This window comes from Myotis daubentonii, chromosome 11 (genome assembly GCF_963259705.1).
Source record: "Myotis daubentonii chromosome 11, mMyoDau2.1, whole genome shotgun sequence".
NCBI classification, from domain to species: Eukaryota; Metazoa; Chordata; class Mammalia; order Chiroptera; family Vespertilionidae; genus Myotis; species Myotis daubentonii.
Genome location: NC_081850.1, coordinates 22,554,823 through 22,579,511, shown reverse-complemented (window position 1 = coordinate 22,579,511; position 24,689 = coordinate 22,554,823). Strand labels below are relative to the sequence as shown.

The 24,689-nt window shown below is 44.4% G+C and overlaps 1 protein-coding gene across 3 annotated transcripts in view; it reads left to right on the top strand.

Moving 5' to 3' along the window:
* SH3GL2 (SH3 domain containing GRB2 like 2, endophilin A1) overlaps positions 1 to 24,396 on the top strand; it is a 182,230-nt gene extending 157,834 nt beyond the window's left edge. For 2 of the 3 annotated variants that reach the window (XM_059656585.1, XM_059656586.1), the window contains exons 4-9: positions 13,258 to 13,401; positions 14,457 to 14,590; positions 17,454 to 17,612; positions 19,349 to 19,452; positions 21,204 to 21,334; positions 23,450 to 24,396. In XM_059656585.1, the coding sequence (XP_059512568.1) occupies positions 13,258 to 13,401; positions 14,457 to 14,590; positions 17,454 to 17,612; positions 19,349 to 19,452; positions 21,204 to 21,334; positions 23,450 to 23,649 (872 nt within the window). In that variant the 3' untranslated portion in view covers positions 23,650 to 24,396. Of the gene's footprint in view, positions 1 to 8,896; positions 8,986 to 13,257; positions 13,402 to 14,456; positions 14,591 to 17,453; positions 17,613 to 19,348; positions 19,453 to 21,203; positions 21,335 to 23,449 lie in introns of all 3 variants that reach the window. The other variant, XM_059656587.1, reaches the window with a different exon arrangement.
* Positions 24,397 to 24,689: the final 293 nt, after the last annotated feature.

Sequence of the window (24,689 nt, the reverse complement as noted above, 5' to 3'; positions counted from 1 at the left end):
ACCAAATGGTTAGAAAATTAGGAAAAGAATAGCAGAAATCAAGTTTCTAAGTTTTACCTAGAGCCTTCTTCATGACCTTTATATTCCACAGAAATGCAAGGATCTCTTAAATGTACCTGTAGTCCCTAGTACTTAAACAACTGTAATAAGTCAGGTTCTGAGAAGGGAACTACCCACCCTGCCTCGCCATAAGAAGTCATACAGGGGCAAGAAATGTCTGTCTTTATCTTTACGTAGAACTTGGAAGTGCCCTTTGATTTCTTGGGATATACAGATGAATTGTGCTAGTAACTCATTGCAAAGCCAAATTAAATATAGGGGAAGGGGAGAAAAACATTGTACTTATTGAGCACTAACGTATTTTCAGCACCATGCTCGTTATATACACAAAGCCATCTCTAAAAGTAACCTTTTTTTTTCTGATGGCAAAAGTAGAACACAGTTGAACAAATCATAGTATAGAAAAGGGATTTAATATCTACTGTGGTACTAAAACTCAGTGGGGACCCATCACGGTTCCTGTGTACAATGGGACGATGCTCTGCTGTAGGTAGGTACAGTCCCCCCAAATTCAGGGCCACCCAGAACCTCAGAATGTGACCTTATTTGGAAATAGATTTCTTTTCAAATGTAATTAGTTAATGATCTTGAGATTAACACTCATTCTGGAGTTCGGGTAAGCCCTAAATCCAAGGACTGGTATCTTGCTGAGACAAGAGGACACCGAGTTACCGGGAAGAAAGCTGTGTGAAGGTGGAGGCAGACATCGGAGTGATGCTGCCCCATGCCAACGAATGCCAGGAGCTCCCGAGAGCTGGGAGAGGCAAGGAAGGATTCTCCCAGAGAGGCGCTGGGAAGAACCAACCCTGCTGACACCTTGACTTCAGGGTTTTAGGCCCTTGAACTTTGAAAGGGTACATTTCTCTTGTTTTCATTTGTTTGTGCTAATTTGTTATGGCAGCACCAGAAAACAAATACAGGTGGCTAGCCTCATTTCATGCATGAAAAAACAAGGGCCAGAGAACTTAAGAAACTTTCCCAAAGTTATACATTTAGGAGGGGATGGAGCCAGGAGGGGACCCCGGTGTGACTGCTTCCTAAGCCCGTGTACTTTACGGTGACGGTCCTGCCTCTGAGCAAGCAGGATGGGCTCACCTTCACTTCGGTGGGAAGGGACATTCGCTGTCAGAGTGGTGCCGCGGGAATTCAGAAAGGAAACAAATGGTGGGGTTGAGACATTTTTATTTAATTTTTTAATTTATTTTATTTATTTCAGAGAGAAAGGGAGAGGGAGAGAGAGATAGAAACATCAATGATGAGAGAGAATCGCTGATTGGCTGCCTCCTGAATGCCCCCAACTGGGGATCTATCCTGCAACCCTTCGGTCCACAGGCCAACGCTCGATCACGGAGCCAAACCAGCTAGGGCGAGGCATTTTTATTTTAATAAAAAGGATTATAGGAAGAGGTAATTGGGGGACATTTACATTTTTAGAAGTGACACATTTTTAATAGAATGTTGAATGTGCTTTATAGCTGCCAATATATTAGTTTTATGACTATTTGCAATTGAATGGGTATCTGCCATCCAGGAGAACAGTGAGGGCCATCACCAGGCAATCCCAGGTTGGTTCCAGAAAAGCAGTTACATATGGGCAGGCCACATGCATATGCAAATAAGTGTCATCCAGAAGAGTTCAGAACAACCCAAAAGTTCATAGACTCATTCTATATAGAATGTAGATCATCTGTGCTTAATTTGTGTATGATAGATATGATTTCATTCCTCCATGGATTTCTTGCCTTGAGAGCAGACACTGGCTATGGTGTTCTTGAAAGATGCTGGCAGGTCACAGCCACTTGTTCAGAACCCAAATGTCCTTGAGAAGGGACACAAGAATGTAGCAAATCCCGAGGGGCACCCAGTTCTTGGGCACAAAAAAGCCTCTCTGTGACCGCAACCAATATGATTGGGTGCTGGTCCGGAATAAGCAGGATGGGCTGGGTGAGCACAGGGGCTGGCTTCAGGTAGCAGCTCCGTGGCCAGGCCAGAGGAATCAGTGGGAGTTAATGCTCTGAGGGCACTTGGAGAGTGACTTGTGTTAGATGAATACTCCAGGATGCTTTCTGCTTTTCAGATCTTGTGTTTGTAGATCAGACACATCTCTTTTATTTTTGAAACTTAGTGTCTATTGAAACGATGACCAAAGAGAGTTTGATTAATTTTTATGAATTTGTTGTTGGTGTGCTCTGCGCAGGTCCTACATCCACTCTTACCCACCTCCAGAGCAATATTTTTTTTATAATTTTTAACAAGTTCTATATATTGCACTGTGTGCCTACCACCTAAAGTCAAACCATCTTCCATCAACATATATTAGGCCCCCTCTAAATCCCCAACCCCACTCCCTCCCCTCTGGTTACTGCCACACTCTTGTCTGTCTGTCCAGAGCGATATTTTTAAAAGGCAAATCTGATCACATCATTATCTTGCATAAAACCCTTCAGTGGCTTTTCATTGCTTTTAGGATTAAGCTGAAAATGTTTAACATGGCTTAAAAGGCCCTCCCTTCATGGTCAGCCTGCCCTTTCTCCTCCATGTTGCCAGGCAAACAGTTCCCACAGGTCCAGTGTAAGCCTTCCTTGACCCCTGCCAACATTAGGTTCCCTGGTCAGCGTCCCTCTCATGATTCCAGCTGCTTTTCCCTGGTGGCACTTGCCAATTATTGTAATTGTGTGATGTGTGTGCTTTTGTTTGTCCTCTCCGGTAAGGACAGGACTGTGCCTGTCTGACTCATACTGCATGTCCGGCCCCCAGCTCAGGTCTGTCAGCCAGCAGCACTTGGATATTTGAGTAAATGAATTATGAAGCACAATGGACAGCCAGTGCCTAATGTGATAAAATTGCTCTAATACAAAGAACAGGAAGGGAAGCTCTTCCTTCTCCCTAAGTCATCAGCTTTACCCAGGTAACCAACACTTACCAAGTCAAATGCATTCACTTTTATTTTTTTTAAAACATATTTTATTGATTTTTTACAGAGAGGAAGGGAGAGGGATAGAGAGTTAGAAACATTGATGAGAGAGAAACATCAATCAGCTGCCTCTTGCACACCCACCCCCTACTGGGGATGTGCCCGCAACCAAGGTACATGCCCTTGACCGGAATCGAACCTGGGACCCTTCAGTCCGCAGACCGACACTCTATCTACTGAGCCAAACCGGTTAGGCCTGCATTCACTTTTATGTGAAGACCAATTTGAGATGCAGCGTAGGTAGAAACGGGACCGGAATTGAGCCCCTTGCTCTCCAGGACTTCACAGCCTAACTGCATAAGGTACATACACTCTGAGGAGAGTGGCCCAGAGGGCTTCCCAGCCACTTCCTTCTGGAAATGCCAGCTAACTGATGAGGTGCAGAGGGTGAATGGGGTCACAGGTCCACAGGTATGCCCTGTGAAGCAGGCTTTTGAGAACATAGAACAGAGAGCTGTAAAGTCTTTCACTTTGGATTGTGAAATTATTCTAACAGGAGCAGTATAAACCAGTACAAATTTCTAACCTGCTTAGATAAATAATTTGAACATGGCAAATAATGTGCACAAATACCATTTTCTTGATCGTGAACCCCAATTCTCTGTGAGTAAAATCATCACAGAAGACATAAATCCATTTCCTTTTTTAAAATAAATATATTTATTGATTTCAGAGAGGAAAGGAGAGGGAGAGATAGAAACATCAATGATGAGAGAATACTTGATCAGCTGCCTCCTGCACTCCCCCTATAAGGGATCCTACCAGAAATCGAACCGTGGCTTCCCGGTTAATAGGTTGATGCTCAACCACTGAGCCACATCCACTAGGCAGTTTTGTTATTTGAGTATCTGATACCTTCTGGAGAAAATGCTCTAAGTCAGCATTCTCCAATAGAAATAGGATGCAAGCCATGTGCATAATTTTGAATTTCCTAGAAGCCACATTAAGTGAAAAGAAAAGTAAAATTTATTTTAATAATATATTTTACTTAACTAAATATATCCAAAATGTTAACCAACATTAAAAAATATTAAGAAAAAAATGTTCTTGTACTAATTTTTGAAATTTCATGGTTTTACACTTACGGCCCATCTCGGTTTGGACTGGCCACATTTTAAATGCTTGATTGATTGCCCCGTGTGGCCAGTGGGTCCCATTATAGACAGCGGAGGATTAGTTTTCTCTTCAGTCTGTTTATTATAGTTTGATATGTGCTTGATGTTTAGCTGCTCGGATTTTGTCTATTAGTGGTTGTTTTTCAGTAGGGAAATGGACTCTTGATTTTGGATCAGGGTATTTTTAAGTGTTTTTGTCTTTTTTTTAATCCCCCTGCAAATCTATTGCATGGTACTGCACTGGGGACTTTCCCCTTAAGTAGAATACTAGACGTGGCTGGACCGGGCTGTTTCCCTCCCAGCCATAGCATGCTGGCTACGCCAGAGGCTTTCTCCGTTTGCACTGAAAGGTTTTACTGGCCCGTATATTTCAATCCAATGCAGATTTCCTAGAGGCGAAGAGCAAAAGCCATTTGACAATGAAAACTGCTGTGCATAGTTGGGGTTTGGTTCCATACAGAAATGCTTTCCCCTTGAATGGACGCCTACTTGATCAGCTGCCTCCTGCACGCCCCCTACTAGGGATCCAGCCCTAACCAGGAATCGAACCATGGCTTCCTGGTTAATAGGTTGATGCTCAACCACTGAGCCACATCCATTTGGCAGTTTTGTTATTTGAGTATCCGATACCTTCTGGGGAAAATGCACTAAGTCAGCATTCTCCAATAGAATTGGAGAATTTCTATTGGAGAATTACGTGGCCTAGCTTTCTCCAGCAGGCCTGCGATGGGAGCAGTAAACCGCCGTCCTCAGATACCTATTCAGAATCTTTCCATCGTAAATTCAGATCTCACTGGTGGAATGTTGCCTGTGGAACTAAAAGTTTGCTGCATTGATTTTAAAGTAAGATATTAATCCTTGAGATGATATTATATCAATATTATTAAGCTTCTTGCCCACAGGCTTCCCTCTTAGTTATTTCATTCCAAAGATGGGTAAAGATAGTGATTATGAGCTTCTTGGTGGTAGTAGAACTGGAAATCAATACATGTTACTTGGCATTCCTGTATTCAAATCCTGGGCTCCACAACCGAGTGGAGACGCTGGGTTTCCTGGAGGGCACTTTCACTGTGTCCATCGTCTCATCTTTCGGGGCGTATTTAGCTGCATGCACGGGACACTGTTTCCCTCAGTATGTCTGCGGGATAGGGGCATAAATGAGCATGTCCATCCTTCGCTTAAGGAATAGGAGGTGTGTCATAGCCAGAGCTTTTACAAATCCTGACACTGAAAAAATAATCCATAAAGGTCAGATTTACACCAGTGATTTTGAGGAAAATGTTGCTAACACAAAGGTATAAGAGACTTTCAGAGAAGAACATGTTAAAGGGAATTGTAAGTCAGGCGATACGTGGTATAATTCATAGACCATAAGTAATGAAAATGCTGGGGGGTTGTGATTTTTACTACATCTTTGGGGAAGATATTGAAAATTAATAAGTTTCTAATATATTTGAGGCACCTTGAGCAATCAATTTTAAGTAGGCTGGGATTGGTGAGTTAGTAATATTCATTCACTGTGCCTCTAAAGACAGTGAAAGCCAGACCTTACTTAAAATGTAATTAATCATAGCAGAGATATTGTGCATTTAAAGATATTGCACAGATATGGAAAAGTAGGCTGATGGAGTCTCGCTTTATCAGTCTGAGCTACTAATACACCAGCTGCATGGGGTGGTCCCTGCGTGCTCTGTGTCTCCACGTCTGTCTTCCTCTTCCTCCTACTGCAGCCTCACCAGCCTTTCCATCTCTCCCGTGCTTCAAGCTCTTCCCTGCATGAGGACTGTGCACTGGCTGACCCCTTCCTGGAATACCCCACCTGCCCTACGTGACACCTGTCTTCTTACTCAGCTTCCTCTCACCTCCTCTGAGAGGCATTCCATGAGCCCCTGTCTACACAGGCCTGCTCCACAGACCTCTCCAGTCATTTCCCACTTACAGTGCCATTGAAAGTTCTCATCATGAATTACAAGGTCCAATGGTCTGACTTCATTTCCTACATTCCTACCGATCTCCCTCTCGCTCCCTCTGCAGCAGTCAGCATGGACAGCCTTCCACTGTTCCTCATACCCACGGGCACCTCACTCATCTGACCACACTGGGCCTTCTGCCCAAATCTCCTCCTTTCCACACCTCCTCAACTCAGCCTCCACTCAGGCTCTGCTCAGATGTCATTGCATGTTGGTGCCTTTCCCAGCCCTTATTTCAAACCTTGCCTGTCAGCACTCTCTGAGCCCTTTCCTCATGTTACTTTCCTTTGTGGCTTTTATCACTACTTAAATGTTTATTACATTTTACTTTTTAAGGTGTGGCTTGTCTTTGCCACCGTAAAGCAAGAGGCCTTGAGTGCAGGGCTGTTGTTTGCACACTACAGTCAGAGAGCCCCGTTCTTATCTTTTATTGTCCTTATCGCAGTATTTGCTTTCATGTCATTTTTATTTGTTCACTGTACAGCCACCTCCATTCTCACTCCCATTTTACATTCTCCACAGAGCAGCCATTCCCCTGCTTATTACATAGACCTCTATTGTCCACACCCTTGTACAATCCCCCCTGCCCAGCCGTGAGTGTAGGTGGGATTTGTGACTTGCTTCTAACAGGTAGAATTACCAAAGGTGATGGGATTGAACACTCACCACCCCCTTGGTTAGATTATATTACATGGCAAAGTTGGTGGGATGTCCCTCCCATCATCATCTATAATAATAAAAGTGTAATATGCTAATTAGACCGGGTGACCTTGTGGACGAAGGCAGGGCTGCTAGGGAAGCCCGGGTCCTGGGTGCCAGAGGGAAGCCAGTGCCAGCAGCCGGGGGAAGGAAGGCCTACTCTTGCACGAATTTCGTGCATCGGGCCTCTAGTATTATATAAAGCCGCCTTAGTAGACTGGAGGGAGAGAGGTTCTCTTGCTGGCCTAGGAGAAGCAGACTACCTGAGGAGAGGGCCAGGGGTCAGGGCACTGAGTGTGGCTTCTAGGACCTAAGGGTGGCCACTGGCCCACAGCTAGTAAGGAGCTGGGGACCTCAGTCCCACCACCATAAGGGTGTGACATTGTCAGATACCTGAGTAAGCTCAGCAGCAGAAGCTTCCTTACGCTGGCTTCTGGATAATGGGGAAGCCTGGCCCAGCCCTTCACCGTAGACTTGAGAGACCCTGAATAGAAGACGCAGGTCACGCCTGGACTTCTGAGGACACTGTAAGACACATATGTGCTGTTTGAACCACTAGTGTGGGACTGTGATGCAGCTTAGCTCATGCACTGTGGCTGTCTGTTCCTCAGGCAGAGCTCCTATTTCAGCGATCACTGCTGGGCCACCGGGCCACTTGCTCTGATCCCTCTTAGTCCCTGGACCCCTTACATTGAAGGAGAGAGAAATTGGGAAAACCTGTCACATTGTTTCAGTTTAGGATGAAGTTTTCTGAACTCTCTAGGGCAGGGGCGGGGACCCTTTCTTCTGCCCCGGGCCATTTATAACATCATTCACTTAATATAAATTTGTGTTGCTGTGAAAAAGGCTCCTACGTTTATTGAATTTTGAGTCCTGCCTGTGGCTACCTTGGCAGGGCCAGCCCAAGTGATTGTGTGGGCCTTACATGGCCCGCGGGCTGGATATCCCCCACCCCTGCCCGAGGGAGTGGTTGGACAGGTCCAATCTATGCTAAGACTGAAGATATGTTTGACAGGTGAGAAGTAAAAGGCTCCTGGCACAGTGCCTGGCACTTTGTAGCGGCTCAAGAAATGTCCCTCAGCTTCTCTTCCCAGTGGCTTGCAGCCCCACCTGAGGGCATCTCAGGTGCTTCCCCAGGATTCTTCCACAGGGAAGGTCTCCAGGGGAAATTGCTGCAGGACCCTCTCCCAAACAATATCATTGTGCCAAGCACCTACCTTCCCTCTGCTCCGAAAGCCTGGAGAAGCAACGGCTCATTATGTATTCAAATTGTAGGGACCATGTTATGCTCCCGTGGTGCGATTGCCTGCTTTCCCAGAATGCACTGTGAGACTGTGTCAGCGCTTTGCAACACCCTCCTATGATGTTCACTATCCCACCTCACGGGTTCTCAGGGCTGCTGACATGTACCTTGTCTCGGTGTCTTAAAATACCTCCCGGCTGCTTCCTGCTGGTCAGGGGCATAAGAGGGCTCTGTTGCCTTGGAGGGAGGTGTTATAGAAATGCTACCATTCTTTGGGTTGAGGGTAGCATGATTTAGTGCAAAAGTGACGTATTTATATGTCAGTGGGCAAAGCTGTCTCCTTTCCCAAATCTCTTCTCGGATTTTTCAAAAGAAACCACAGAAGTTTGAGGAAATTTACTGACGTCCTCATTATCATATAAATCTTCTGTGTCCTTTCAGAATTGTTGGTGCCCAAGGCCAGTAAGACGTTGCTCCGAGTTCAGGGAGCAGCAGAGGGTTCGTGTTAGACTTGTAGACGCTCTGAGATTTCACCTGGGAAAACCAGGCCATTTTGTACCATCACAGGCTGCCAATGTGAAATAGATACTAAAGTGCTAATTCTTGAATGCATTTTGTTGCAAGTACTAAGTTAGTATGATTTGGTGATTTGTACTAATATTTCAATTGTAATCCCTGTAATAAACTTTGCCAATTTAGTTTAATTCAGAATTCATTTTTTTCCTCTAACTAATGACATCATTGAGCTTTGATAGATAAGTAAAGAAGTAGAACTTTAGCTGTTGGTGACCATGTCAATGAAATGGCTATCGATAACATTTTTCTCCTGCCAAAGGGGGCAAGAGGAGAAAAGAAAGAATATTTGTTTGGTGCCTGCTTTGATTACATTCATCATCTCATTTCACCAACACAGCAATTCTACCAGTAAGTATTATTGCCTCTTACTTATACCCAGGCACACTGAGGCTGACGGCCAAGCACCCTCTCTTCCCTGCAGAGCTGGGGAGCAGCAGAGCAGGAATTTGAACCCTGTCCTATTATGCCTTTGATAGCAGGTGTCCTTTTGTTAGTTAGTAGGAAATGATAATAGAGTCCATTACAGGAGAATACAGTTCTAATATTTTTATCTTCAAAAAGAGGCTGCATTTTCACATTTAAATGCCACTTTGGTCTTCTAAATTTTAACCTTGCTTGCTCACAATCTTTGTTGTATTTAGTAATTAGTTGTCCCTAATGAGATTTGAGAATTTTCCACAAGAAGGAGGCAAAACTCCCTTTTATTTTCCTTGAAATGTCTATTGGGGCTTCCATTTTTTAACTCTTCTTTTTGTAAAGACCCATCAACAAAAACAGAATCATTGGGAAATGGTCTAACTGTGGTATTCATTCTCATAGAAATAAAAGCAAAGACAAGGAGGGTTTAAAAAATGAAGAGTGGCCCATGTGTGCCTCCCAGCACAGTGAGCAGAATGCTCGCTGACTCTTCAGCTAGAGAATAAATAAGCTCATTGAGAACAGACTCTCTCAGAGTCTCCCTAGCACAGTTCCTTTCACAGAGTAGGTGCTTCGTAAATACTTGTTTTGTTCATTTTATCGCAGAAAAAACACACATGGTTAAAAGCAGATTTTTTGTAAATACCAATGCAATCAGGCAGTGCAAATTCAGATTTTTTTCTATTTGGGGGGGATACCTAATTATTTCCATTGTAATTTTTTTTATTGATTCTTACTAATTTGATTTTTCGTATCCCTTTAAGACTCATAATTTAGCTTAAGAACCCTCTTTTGTTGGGAGAAATGAGAGCCGATTTCCTGATTATGGGAGATTGTGTGATCAGTTTTTTATCATTTGTACATCACAGAGATGAATTGTTTCTCAAGAGTCAGAATTAATAAGAGTGAATGGGAAGTGGGATGCCACCTTTACTGCGCTTTAAGAAATGGGTTCAGGAGAAATGAAAAGGCCCAGCAGCCTTAGAAATCTTAAAAGCAAGTCTGTGCAAGGGCCACAAGCAGGCCAGATTGCCATCAGCATGAGCCGTCCGGAATCGCCCTGTCAGATCACAGGGTTAGTGTATAATTAGATCTTATCAGCAACCTTTAGCTCCACTTCAGGGAACAGTGGGTGGCCATTGTGCTTTTAAACAGGGAAGTCTTTTTCCAAGGACTTGAAAAAATGATGTATGCAGAAGAATTTTATTAAAAAATGCAAACTTTTAAATGAAATTGTTTAGCCCACAATTGATAAGTAAGTTCCCACTGTACACTCAGCCCTGTGTTAGAATTCAGTAGGGATGCAGTGTGTCACTAGTAGCAGGAAACAGACATGCAGAAAAGAGACATAAAGTATCATGTGAGATATGATCCATGCACAGGGCACAGTGCAGACATGAAATGAGGGGAGGGGTCACTCATACTGAAGGGCAGCAGAGGTAAAGGGTGATTGGAAGGACTTTGTGAAAGAGGCTGCCGGGTGTTGTGTGGGGCAGGTGGACAGAGAGAGGGAAGGCTGTTCCGAGTGGAGGGACATTTCTAGAAACTTCCGGAAATGGAGTGGTTCTTAGTGTGGACACTTTTATCCATAGTGCCGGACGTCCCGCAGATCCTTAACCAGCTGGAAACACACGTTCATTAGTTCTGGGAAATTTTCTTGAACTATTAAAAAAAAAAAAAAAAAAACTCCCCTTCTATTTCTGTGTTCTTCCTTTTCAGAACTTCCATTATTTAGCCTCTAGACCTGGGCTGACCCTGATTTTATGCTTTCCGATTCTTTTATCTCTTTCTTTTTTTCTAAATTCTATTTTTTTTTTGGGGGGGGGGGATTTGCTTTAACTGTATGATCTATGCGTTCATTGGTGGTAAATGTTACATTTTATTTAAATTCATATTTAAACTTAAATTATATTTTAATTTCTAAGTGTTCACTGTCTCTTTTTTATTTTATGAATGAGAGTATGTTAGACACCTGAGAATGTTAATAATAATTATTTTCCTCTTCCCGAATGGTTTATTTCCTATTAATTTCCTTGTTTGTTTTGACTCTCTCATGTTAGTTTTCTACAAAATCTGGTGATAGCAGCTGCCATTTTCCATTAGGTATAGAACAGCAAAGTGGTGGGGAGACGGGGTAAGAGGGGTGGATGATGGAGTTTATTAACTGGAATGGTTTCATTTTAGGGTGATCATCCTGGGATTGTTGTAGTTAGGTCTCTTCTCTTGGGTTGGTTGAATTCCCCAGAAAAGAGTCTTCTTGTCCCATGCCCAGAGGGCATAAACCTGGCTGCCAGTTCCCTGGGGGATACGTGGAGGAAGTAGGCTGATAATTCTCACAGTTCTCTATGTCGATTGGCCCTAATGCCCTGGTTCAGTGTGGAATCCCTCCCTCAGCAGAGACAGGTGTCTTCTATCTTAAAAAATATTTGATTGCTATACTTTTTATGCAACCAAAGAAACAAATTTTCTAGTCCCCATTCTCTGTGAGCTTCAAAAGGCTCCCCGTCACATGCGCCTAAGGATGTGACCTGAGTCTCTTGTGGGAACCACTGCCATGAGCGTGTACTAGTTTCCCGGATATCCATTCATTCATTTAGTATTTTCTTCAGCACATCTGTGTGTGTTAAACATCTGTGTGCACGGCTTTATGCCCATCCTCTTGGGGAGAGACATAGGGCAGCATACCAGGATCCTGCTCTCCCGGACCAGGGGAGGGATTGCTCTCAAGAGGTGCGGGGGGGGGGGGGGGGAGGCGGGGGGGGCACTTGAACTAGGCTAGTGAAGGTGGGAAAGACGAGACAGGGGCATAGTCAGAGAGCTTGTGACAATTTGTGAGAAAGTGTAAAGCTGTGGGGGAGGAGGGGGATAGAGCAGCGGTTCTTAACCTGTGGGTCGCGACCCCTTTGGCGGTGGAACGACCCTTTCACAGGGGTCGCCTAAGACCATCCTGCATATCAGATATTTACATTGCGATTCATAACAGTAGCAACATTACAGTTATGAAGTAGCAACGAAAACAATTTTATGGTTGGGTCTCAACATGAGGAACTGTATTTAAAGGGCCACAAGGTTGAGAACCGCTGGGATAGAGTGAAAGGCCCCTTTAGAAGAGAAGAGGAGGACCCCTGAAGGCACACCCAACTTGGTGAAGCAATCCAGGCTGAGACCATGGTATATGGATTCTAGGCTGTTCAATTTCTATTTTTCAGGCTTACTCTCTGCTTTTTTAAAGTACTGCTTTTATAAATCATTTTAAAATGATGGTGTTAACATTTAAAAATGGTTAATTCTGAAGCCTCTTCATTTTTATTTTCCAGAACACAGAAGTTTTGCTAACCCAGGGTTCGTAATACATATTTAATGAGTTTGTGAATGAATTTACAAGCAGTCTCTTCAAAAGTGTGGGTTATTAGGTTTTTTAGATGATTTGCAGAAATAAAGATAAAATAATAGAATATGATTTTCTTCCCCCTTCTCATTAGACTGTAGAATATATTCAAGATGTTCTTTAATTAAGAGAAGAATACTGCTCTCCGTAATTGAACAACATTCAAAATGATGAATATGAAAATCAGCCACAGTATATTAAAACCATTATAATTACTTTTGGTAATTACTTACCAGAAGACAACTCTTAACAGAACCAAGATATAAGCACAGATCAACAACCAGCTTTTGCTAAAGGAATGAATCTGTAGAGTAGAAAATGGCCAACACAGGATTTGAAGCGATTAGCCACATGTGTGGTTTCCTTACTCTTTCTTTGATCTCCACTGGTCTCCTTTCCTTCTCTCCATTTGTTACTTCTGTTGTCTGCTATTTGTTCCTCATAAGATTTTGAGAGAGTTTAGTGATTTAAAAAATATATGCCTATACCTGTGTCTGCCTCTACTTCCCCGCCCCATCCCCTCTCCTCCCTGTGGATCAGACTCCACACGTTATCGATGAAGAACGTGAAGCTAGGAAGGTGGAGGTGCAGTTTTTAGTAGCTGAGCTGGTTTATAGACTGGTTAAGGCTTGATTCTTCATCCAGCCCTGTTTCTGCTTTATTGTACGGCCTACTCTGAAAGGGTGGTAAAGGCCTGGGGTGGAGTGGGAACTGGGTGGAGGGGAGCAATGGGGGAAAGCAGGGGTACATCTGTAATATTCTCGACAATGAAGATAAAAAACTTAAAAAAAAGTCTGTTCTCTCTTTGCCTTCAGCTTCCAGAGCTAAACTCAGCATGATCAACACAATGTCCAAAATCCGTGGGCAGGAGAAAGGGCCCGGCTACCCGCAGGCAGAAGCACTGCTGGCAGAGGCCATGCTCAAGTTCGGGAGAGAGCTCGGAGAGGACTGCAACTTTGGTAATGAGTGCTCTCTCACGTTTTCACTCACGCGTTTGTCCATGGGGATTTTGATGCCAGTAAGAAACTTCCTAGGAAATTAGTCACGCCGTTTTATATTTCCATTCTCAGTTTTAGGTCCTGTACACATGGGACAAAAAAAATTTGTTTTCAGGGTTGTTTCATCATTTTCAGTGTGGTTTGTTGTAGGGGTTTTATTTATTTTCTTGTTCTCTGATGAGATGCCAATCTTTACAGTAGCTGACTGCCATCTCCAGATGCCTGGACACTTACTCTGGAGTTTTTCTGGTAGTGACTGGAAATTGAGGCAGAGCAAACAGTCCCAGTGAACATGAATTAACACAGTGCCCCCTGAGCTTTCTCTTAGATCTCTGCTCTTTTGTATGTGATGTCAACTTCTTTTTCTTTCTTTTTTTTTTTTACACATTTTTTCTCAATTTCCAAGAGGAAGGGAGAGGGTGAGAGAAAAACATCAATGATGAGAGAGAATCATTGATTGGCTGCCGCCTTCCTGTCCCCTACTGGGGATTGAGCCCACAACTCAGGCATGTGCCCTTGACTGGAATCAAACCCGGGACCCTCCAGTCCACAAGCCACTCTGTCCACTGAGCCAAACCAGCTAGGGCATATGTGGTGCCAACTTCTCCTACCTCAGATGAAATGGGTTTATTCCTTTATCCTCTGGCCCTCAGCTACCGTACTGAACGCCTTCCATTTTCATTCCCTTGTGATGTGAGATCTTAGCAAATGATGTACCTGCTTATTGCTCTTGAGAAATGTATTGGCCTTAACCAGGAAAGCTGGCAATTAAAAGAGAGGGCAGGGAGCTTCCCAAATTGTTTCCAAATTTTATAAGAGATAGCACCCTCTTAGGGGGCACGGAGTCTTGCCTGTATGAACTGCCGTAGGTAGAAAATACATTGTTCTCTGGAAGGTGTTCCATACTGTCTCTCATCTTGGTTGTCTTCAGGGCCCATGGGGTTTCTTCTGTGATGGGCACTGTCCATGCAAACGCATTCTACATCTGTTCTGTAAGCTTCGTTCTCCCCTTCCAGGCCCTGCGCTCGGTGAGGTGGGGGAGGCCATGCGAGAGCTCTCGGAGGTGAAAGACTCCTTGGACATGGAGGTGAAGCAGAACTTCATTGACCCCCTTCAGAACCTTCACGACAAAGACCTGAGAGAGATCCAGGTACCTGTCACCGGTCCTCTGGGAAGTGGGCAGTTTGGATTGTGTAGGTGAGGCACCCTTTTTCTTTAGAGAACATTTTTTTGAACGTACTGTGCACGTGGTCAGCACTGGGCACGTGAATTGCAAAGCAGCCCAGCAAAATAAATGAGAGAAACCAGAAATGCAAGACTTTTTGTCCCACTACCATGCCCGTGCGACCCATGGCCATGACATTTGACTCCTCCACATTTAATTTTCAAGATTTCTTAAGCTTTTCTCCTCCAGTAGGAGGATATCCTTTCCCTGATGACACACAATTGTATTAGTTCTCTGGTTTTCTGGGCTGATTTTATCCTCTAAATTGCTATCTGCACTAGTTGTTAACTTAAATAGTTATTCTCTCACTCTATAAATACATGTTTTCATATTTTCATAACAGTTGCTAGGATTGAGAAAGGGCACACACTGTTCTCTTGGTAAAACGTGTAGAAAGTTGAGCTATTCCAAATGAAGTTCAGTGAGCTTTACCTTTGACGAGGTGTGTAGTGTTTGCTCATTCGTTCCTTCAACAAATATTTGTTGAACTGTCTGAAATTTAATTTCCTTTACTGTGACATGAGCTGCCATACCTTGAAGTCTCCTCAGTCTCCTTCTTCTGGCCTAAATTTCCTTCAGCCCTACCACTGGCTCAAGGTTGCACCGTTAGTAAGGGGTAGACTCACTCTCAACCTAAAATACAACTGACTCCAGAACACTGCCCTACAGCTGACACAAGTTCAGATATTTTATAAGAATTTTCCTCCACCCTAACCGGTTTGGCTTCGTGGATAGAGCGTCGGCCTGCAGACTGAAAGGTCCCAGGTTCGATTCTGGCCAAGGGCATGTACCTTGGTTGCGGGCACATCCCCATTGAGGGGTGTGCAGGAGGCAGCTGATTGATGTTTCTCTCTCATCGATGTTTCTAACTCTCTATCCCTCTCCCTTCCTCACTTAAAAAAAAAATCAATAAAATATATTTTTTTTAAAAAAAATTTCCTCCCAAAGGAGCAGACATTTAGCTTTGGGTCAGAGCATGGATTGAGGCAAGGGTATGCAATGGGAGGGAAGGTCTAGGACAAGCATGTCAAACTTGCAGCCCACAGGCTGCATGCGGCCCACAATGAATATTTTTGCGGCCCAGCCAATATAACGGTATGTAAGAAACGTTTTAATAAAAATATCGTAACTTAATTTTTACAGTGACCTGTTATACATAATTATTAGTAACGAACTACAACGTTCGCTAATGACTGATGACTATAATCGTGTTGCATTCATTTCCCTTATGCGCCTTACATGCAAGCGCACCATTTCTTGCCACTAATACTAGCAGCGAATATTTTAGCAGCCAATTGCCACGTCATTAGTCTTGTTTGGTGTGCATAACAGGAAATATTTTGCTTTTGGAGAACAAGAAAAATAGGTTTATTTGCATTACAGTTATTAATTTGTGCAGTTATTCAGTGTCTGATAAATTAATGTTCAAGAAAAAATACTAATTTTTATTAAAATGTTCTATTATTTTATGTTAACGATGACTCATTTATTTGAGCCCTTTACATTCAGCACGTCTCTATCTAAATAAACCTACATTTCTATGAAAATTGAAGCTTTTGTTTTTTTGTGGACCACATAAATTTAAACCTTGTTTGTTTGGCCTATGTTAGCCTTTGAGTTTGACATGCTTGGTCTAGATCAGTGGTCGGCAAACTCATTAGTCATCAGAGCCAAATATCAATAGTACAACGATTGAAATTTCTTTTGAGAGCCAAATTTTTTAAACTTAAACTATATAGGTGGGTATATTGTTATTAACTTAATTAGGGTACTCCTAAGGCTTAGGAAGAGCCACACTCAAGGGGCCAAAGAGCCGCATGTGGCTCACGAGCCGCAGTTTGCCGACCACGGGTCTAGATCAAGGGAATTGCAGCCATTTCTCCTGCCCGTTAAGCATGGAACGCTGCAGCACTTATGAAAAGAATACTTTGCAGCTTTGGGAAGTGACTTTTTCACTTGGTCACTAAAGGTGTTGGGCAGAGGCTGGACAGGCATGTGGCGGGGATGCTTCGAGGAGGGGTCCAAGTGCAGGGTGGGGCCTTAGGTTTCTACGAAGGCCCCTTCCAAGTCAGGTTTTGTGATTGTAACGGGGGGGACTTAAACTAACCAGTGGTTTCCTGAAAGCTGCTTCAGTCAACGAGGCTAAGTGTTAAGATATAGATTCCTAGGCCCCCGCCCTGGCTATGCTACTTCAGATAATCAGTAATCCACATTTGAAATAAGCAATTAATAAGGCAATTCTAACAGATTAGATGACTTCATAGATAAGTCCTTTCTAGTGTTAATGCAATATGGTCAGAAAATCAAGAATTCCATTCTTACTTCATTTCAAGGGAAGTGGGGGTTTTCCTGCCTGCTCATGAGATACCATTTCTTCTGACGTTGGGGACTTGTGGGCCCTGTGCTTTCCACAGGCAGAGCATGTACACACAGTCCCCGCTTCTGTCGTGGAAGGGAAAGGCATCTTCCAGCTTGGCTTTGTCCCAGTGAGGGCAAAATAATAATAATAATAATAATAACAACAACAACAACAACAACAATAATAATAATAGGCACTGCTATTTCCCACAATTTCTTTCTTGCTCTTAATTATTTTAAAACATGTTTCCCCACATTTAGCCTGTGGAAGCATTTTCCCACTGACACGTGCTTTTTTACTTGTCTGGTGACACCTTTTAGAACGTAGCCTGCCTCATTTTGGAAGCTAACAGGCAGGTGGGGAGGTGAGCTCTCAATAGGCCTTTCCCTGAGTCCTTGCAAAGCACGTTCCTGCCCCGGACTTTTTCAGCATCACCTGAAGAAGTTGGAGGGTCGACGCCTGGACTTTGATTATAAGAAGAAACGACAAGGCAAGATCCCAGATGAAGAGATCCGTCAAGCCCTGGAGAAATTTGACGAGTCTAAAGAAGTTGCTGAGTCAAGCATGTTCAATCTGCTGGAGATGGACGTGAGTGACTCTCCTTCCGTCCAGGCACAAGATTAATGTGCTCACGGGTCCCATCGTTGAAAACGTTACTGTCTGATCACACTACGTGGTGAGAACTTCAGTAGATGATCGTTTCTTTTAAATAATTTGAAATTATAAGGTAGATTAGAAATGGTAAGTTTTTTTCCCTGTACCTGTATTTCTGTAGTTTGATTTAACTACATGTTTGTCTACTAATGATCTTACCAATAGTGGGGAGATAAGAATATTTCTGATGGACCCATGTAGCAGTCCAATCGCTAAAAAAAAAGGGGGGGGGTTTGTTGAAATGCAGGGCAGATTGACTTCAGGTTGTATAAGAATATCAACTAAAATGCATTCAGAAGAGAGTTAAAATGTTTTGTGTTTGGAAGTAACATTGACATTTTCTTTCAAGAGGCAATTTCCATTGATATCGATGATTGCAGCATAGATACTGCATTTGGGGCGTAGATGAGGTGGTTTGAAAGCTGCTTTCACATTTACAGAGCACTAAATCATCCTTCACCGCTCTAGAAGTTACATTCCATCCACTCATGTAGGAAACCTGTGACCTAGCTTTCCTGTCCTTGCTCCCCGCAGCCTCTGGCCCGATCACTTGCTGACTAACGTCTGCCAAGATGTTTGCAGAGTCTGAATGTACTTACCACTGACTGGTGACAGGGGAGACATGTTGACCATGTCCAGACTTTCCCATCACCCCAAGACAGTGTATGTTTGTGTTCACATGAAACAGCTTGTGTCCGCCTACCTACCGAAGAGGAGTGCTTCATGGGACGAGCGGTGACCTGAATCAGTGCCCCTGACCTGCACCCCGGGCTGTACCCCACCCCAAAACTCCTGGGCAGCATGGCCTCTGTTCATTCGGAGGCCATTGTTCAGCTAGATCACAACACAAGAGATGAAGTGAAGAGTCACCAAGTATGCTTAGAATAGTAGAGCTGGAATGAAGCCAGATGTCACCTGACCCAGCCCTTTTACATTACTGATGAGGCTTGGAGAAGACAAAAGATTCTCCATTGTAGCACACTGCCTCCCATGGTGCCTCATGTGAGAAATCAGTATTCACGTTTCTATATATTAACAGCACTAATATTTTTTTTATTATTAGTTAAGGTATTACAAATGTGTCCTCATCCCCCCATTAACCCCCAACCTCCCCCCCCCCGCCCCGCACACTCATGCTCCCATCACCCTGTTGTCCATGTCCATTGGTTTGGCTTATATGCATGTATACAAGTCCTTCAGTTGATCTCTTCCCCTTACCCCCGCCCTCCCCTACTTTCCTTCTGGGGATTGATAGCCTGATCGGACAGCACTAATATTGACTTAGCATGAAAAGTGTAAGGAACAATGAATCCTTCGGTTAATACTTTTTTTGTCTTATAGGTTATCAGTAAAATAAACCAAACCCTACTCAGAAGGTCCTAGCTAAGCATGTGCCTGTTTGATGAGAGTTAAGTGATCTTCAGGAGAATTCTGAATAATGTTGCTTTTCCTTGTAGCACTGGAGTCCCCAAACATAAGGATGATTTCTTATCCTTAATCGATTCGGAGCCTGTAAAGCTCTGTGTCTTCGCCTGGCTCCCCACGTGGTCCTGGGCATCACCAGGCACTGGGCTGAGTGTCAGGGGGGCTCTGTCATATGCACAGGACAATAGTAGCTGCTTATGGCCAGTAACCTGGGAACTAAGGCGTGATTCCCCCTTGATCTGCAGATCGAACAGGTGAGCCAGCTCTCTGCGCTCGTCCAAGCCCAGCTGGAGTACCACAAGCAGGCAGTGCAGATCCTGCAGCAAGTCACCGTCAGACTGGAAGAAAGGTATTTGACCGTTCCCTGCATCTTACACCTCCATTTTCTTGCTACAAAATGATGTGGAAAAGGATGGAAATAAGGGAGAGAATACATTTGAAGAAAAACTTCTGCCAAAATTCATGCTGATCCTACACGGGCACCCTGTGGATCATTTGTTCTGATTTTATTTTCTCTTATGCTTTGTTTTCCTTGGTGGCGTTGAATCTAATCTCATGTGAATGAGAGGTCAGTACTTGGATTATGTTTTGGCTGCCACCAATGGGATACCTGGATGTTCCGATGATAATAGATGTATCCTATTGATCAGCTATTCTGTGTGGGTACTAAAGGCATATAATCATCAATCGTATAACAGCCCTGTAGGCTGAGGGTCGTCCGCCGTTTCCCACAGATGAGCCAGCCTAGGCTCAGGGAGCTGCCATCATTAGCCCCGGGTCACACACTGGTCCCGATGGGGGCCATGATCCATCATAACCTGTTTGAGAGCTTGTATCTTGCACACCTTCTGTTTCTCTGGGTGGTGGCATAGTCCCTCCAAGAGGACTGCTTTCATGTTCCTGTTCCCCATCCTCTGATGCACCCACCGCAGGGCTGTGGTAGTTTTCCTTGTGAATGGGGCTCCCTGGAGTTGGGGACAGCCTGCTCAGCTGTTTGTAGTGGCCTGCACTATGATATGTGTTACTTTATTTAGCCAGATTAAGCAAGATGATTTTGCTAAATGTATGTGCATCAAAGTGTTGCCTCAGCAGCCTTTATTCTCAGCTCGTGGCCAGATGAGACACTCATCGCTGATGAGTCGGCTCAGTGCACAATGACGCCTCCAATCTTTGGGTTGCACCATGGAAACTCCTCACCTGCTCCCACTGGGTCCATCTGGCCACCTCTTCCTGCTCTGTATCTTCCCTGACTAGTGCTTAGAGTGTGCGTCTTCCCTCAGTGCACCCTGGTGGAGATGTGTGGAACCTCCTGAAGCCTCTAGAACGATAAAAACCAGGCACTCGGACACACTAAAGAAATGCGTGTCTTAGTGACATCTGTTGAGTGTAATGTTCTTTCCTTTCTTTCCTCTGGAATATGTACCAAGACAGTCTTAGCCTGCTGCCACCATCCTCTAAGCTCTACCCACCTCTGCAGATCTGTTCTACACTTTCTTTAGGGGATAAGTTTCATTCCCACTTCCTATTCTGCAAACTGCTCACTGTTCTCAGAGCACACAGTTCCTCCTTTCCATCCTTCATCTGTAAATGGCTCGTACTCATCTTTTACCTTCGTCCGTAGACTTTCTCCAACTTCCCCATGGACAGGTAGACTCCCCCACCCCACCCCATGTTCCTGCAGCATTTTGCACCCATCTCTACAGCACTTACTCTCACTTATGGTAACCAATTGTTTATGTTCTGTCTCCCCTACAGACCATAGGTGCTTGTGGGCAAACACTGTGTCTTACTCATCTCTATGGCTCTAGCACAGTGCAGAGTGAGCTCAACAAGGGAGGGAGGAAGGGAGGGAGGGAGGGAGAGAGGGAGGGATTGAGAGAGAGGATAGAGACAGGGAGGGTGTGACCATGGAGGGACATCACCAGTAGCAGAAACACATACACATGAGAAATCTGAGAGCTGAGAGCCCCTCTTGTTTTCCCCTATGCCACAGGGCAGATTGGTGGGTGACCTAAGCATATGCTAGATTTTACTGCCTTTTTTTTTTGCTTCTTAATTGGTTGCACACTCTCTATTCTCCCCTTCTCCTTTTCCACACAGGATAAGAGAAGCTTCGTCTCAGCCTAGAAGGGAATATCAGCCCAAACCGCGGATGAGCCTGGAGTTTCCCATTGGAGACAATACTCAGCCCAATGGAGGCATCTCCCACGCGGGCACTCCCAAGCCTTCAGGTAAGGGGCTGAGACCCACAACCTCCACTACATGGGCCTTGGATACATCCCGTTGACACTTTTCCAAAAATTCTAGGAGCAATCTAATCTGGCTGCATAAGAAATATGTCATAGTACATTTCTTACGGGATGGTTTTGTCAGGTAGAAGCTCTGAAAAGCGCGCCTCCTTTTCTCCTTGGCCATGGCTTTTCCTCTATTTCCCTCTTCTCTATAAAATTATTTTTTTTTCGCTTAACTCTCATCATAAGCTCTTAACCTCCTAATTATTTTGGCCTAATTTGATTTTGACCTTCCTTTGTGGTCATAAGGTCATCTTAACATGCCAGTTTGGTGCTGGGGTGGCATCTTTTTTTCTGTTTTTCCGTCTCTGTGGCTCCAGCATGCACAAGACTGAATGCCCGTGGGCAGTGTGTGCCCCATACACTCGCACGTAACCACAGGCAGCAGCTCCAACAATGTGTTCAGTTGGATTTCTTGAGGCACAGGAGCATGTGGATGAATCTGGTGCTGGAGAGAGGTTCAGCCTTAACATTTGCTGGATTGAAGAAGTGGAAACTATCATACTGGATATGAATTTTAAAGTTATGCAGCTTCCTTTTATTTTCCCTGTATCCCCAGTGCTTGCTGTGTTACAGTAGGACACCTCTTATGAGATGCTTTCAGGAGACTGTGGAGGGAAAGGGAGGTCTGTGATGACAGTGGGAGCTCTGTGCCTCTGTGTCCACATCTGCTGCTCAGAGCTCCGTGTGGTATAAGCAGCAGTGGCTCTTAGAAGTTAGCCTGCCCGAGGACTTGTCATGTATGTTACGTGTAACTTGCTTTTTCCTCCTCGAAACCAACTGCATATTTTACTCTTCTTTCAGAGACTTGTTAATTTTCTGCTTTCTTTCTTTTTTTTTTAATCCTCAACTGAGGATATGTTCTTACTGATGTCAGAGAGGAAGGAAGGGAGAGGGGGGCAGAGAGGAACATTGATATGAGAGAAACATAGACCAGTTGCCTTCCATATACACCCTGACCAGGGATCACACCTACAACCTGGGTATGTGCCCTGACCGGGAATTGAACCCATGACCTTTTGGTGTGTGGGACAACTCTCCAACCAACTGCGCTGCATTCCACATGCAACACATGCCAGTGCAACACTGGCCAGGTCAGAACTCCATTCTTTTTATTCTCTTAATCCAGGTCTAGTGCATTATTTTAATACTGGAGGCTCAATGCACAAAATTTGTGCAAGAGTAAGCCTTCCTTCCCCCAGCTACTGGCACCGGCTTCCCTCTGGCACCTAGGACCCGGGCTTCCCTATGGCTGCCAGCAGGCACCCGGGACCCGGACTTCCCTCGCAGCCCTGGCTTCGTCCAGAAGGTCGTCTGGAAGGACATCCGGTCTAATTAACATATTATGCTTTTATTATTATAGATGTCATAGCTCTGATGCACTCCTCACATTGATATACACAATAGTTTACAACGTGTAAACCATATAATTTTTACATCATCTCATTTAGTAGATATGATAGCACTGTGAAGTTGTTACACAAAAACACAGAGAGAAGTGCCTTGTGCAAGGCCACACAGAGTTAGAACTTGAACCCAGTGTTTTATATGGTGGTTAGAGTACTTATTTTTAATAAGTGAGAATTGTACTGCTACTCTGAGGTTGCAAAGCATCATCCATGTAATTAGCTGTACTGTTTCACACGTGCAGAGGTTTCAAAGTGCTACCATGGACAGAATTCTGGCCATGCTAGCTTATGAACCTAAATCTCATTAAAAACGCCTTGAGTCGTTGGGTCTACCATCACTGGGCATTGTCAAGAAGGCAAGCCTTGATAAATTCTGCTGTACACATCGCAAGAATGGATGTGGGCATTTTTCATTACTGGAAACAAAATAGGAACCCAGCACCTTCCAGACATCTGAGAAAGCCCCTGAAGACTGTAGAGGAAGCTGCCAGGCAGCGACACTTGGGGCTGGTAGCAAGAGGAGGCTTCGCAGCAAGAGGAGTGAGGGAGGACCTGAGGGGTCAGCAGGCGGGCGCCGCGGGCAGTGCATATGTGAGTTACATTCCCCTTGTCTTTCTGTGTTCTTCTCTCCTGCTCTGACTCCCAGGTGTCCCCATGGATCAGCCCTGCTGCCGAGCTCTGTACGACTTTGAACCTGAAAATGAAGGGGAATTGGGTTTTAAAGAGGGTGATATCATCACACTCACTAACCAGATTGATGAGAACTGGTACGAGGGGATGCTTCATGGCCAGTCAGGCTTCTTCCCCATCAACTATGTGGAAATTCTGGTTGCCCTGCCCCATTAGTATGTCATGCTGGCTGGCTCATCTCCTCTTGACCCGGATAGTTCAGTTTAACCACTGCTTTGGTAATGCTGCTTCCAACACATCCCAATGCAGGCCGCAGTGGTCCAGGTCACCCGGCCCCACAGAGTACCTTTGGTTGACTTGTGTGATCCCACAGGAGTCACGGTGATGGATGGTATCTTCTCCGCCTGGTGGGCATGGCATGTGCTTTTAAAATACCACCTGAGACCAGCCAGACAGTTCTCAGGAGACTGCGGCTTCTTAGACTAATGACCATGAGCCACAGCACAGAGAAACCATCCTACTGAAGGTATTATCTATCACCCAGGGCCTTCTCCAGGTCTCAGGTTTTCCATCTAAACAGGAGAAAGGGTTTGCTTTCATATCGTCCCTTCCCAAACGTGTGAGTCACAGAGTTTGTCGAAGAAAGCCTCCCTCACCAGCAAACTGCCTTCTGGTCTGAGTTAGTCCTTTGATGCCACCAGGAAAGTGTTGCGTGTGGATTCAAAGCCTTCTCTGAAAACATTCACCTCTGTTCCTCCCACTTATGCCTGTTTCTGAGGCACAGCCTGTTTCCCTTCCTCCCTGCTGTTCGAGCCAGAGGGACTCCCATTTTATTTCTAAGATAGTTATCAATCCACATATTGTGGGAGGGGCTGACAAGAGGAGACTCTATTATGAGGAAATGGGAAGAGATCTGTTTCCAAGCTTAAATGTCCTGCTGTAAAGAAACTGTGTGTGTGTGTGTGTGTGTGTGTGTGTGTGTGTGTTTAGGGCATTTCTGAAGGTACAGGGAAGGGAGAACAAATGCTTTCATTTCTGTTTTATTTACGAATTGTGTGTTTCGTGAATCCATTTGGCACAGAGACACAAGGAGAAAACCACTAGAAACCATTTTTCCACTAGTTCATAGACCAAGAAACAGTACATACCTTTTCTTTCCACGTTCACCTGTGTTCTTTGAACATCATTTGTGCATATTCTGCCCTCAGTGAGGACCAAGTAAAGATGATGTTTGTGCTTAGTAGTTTAAGAAGTGT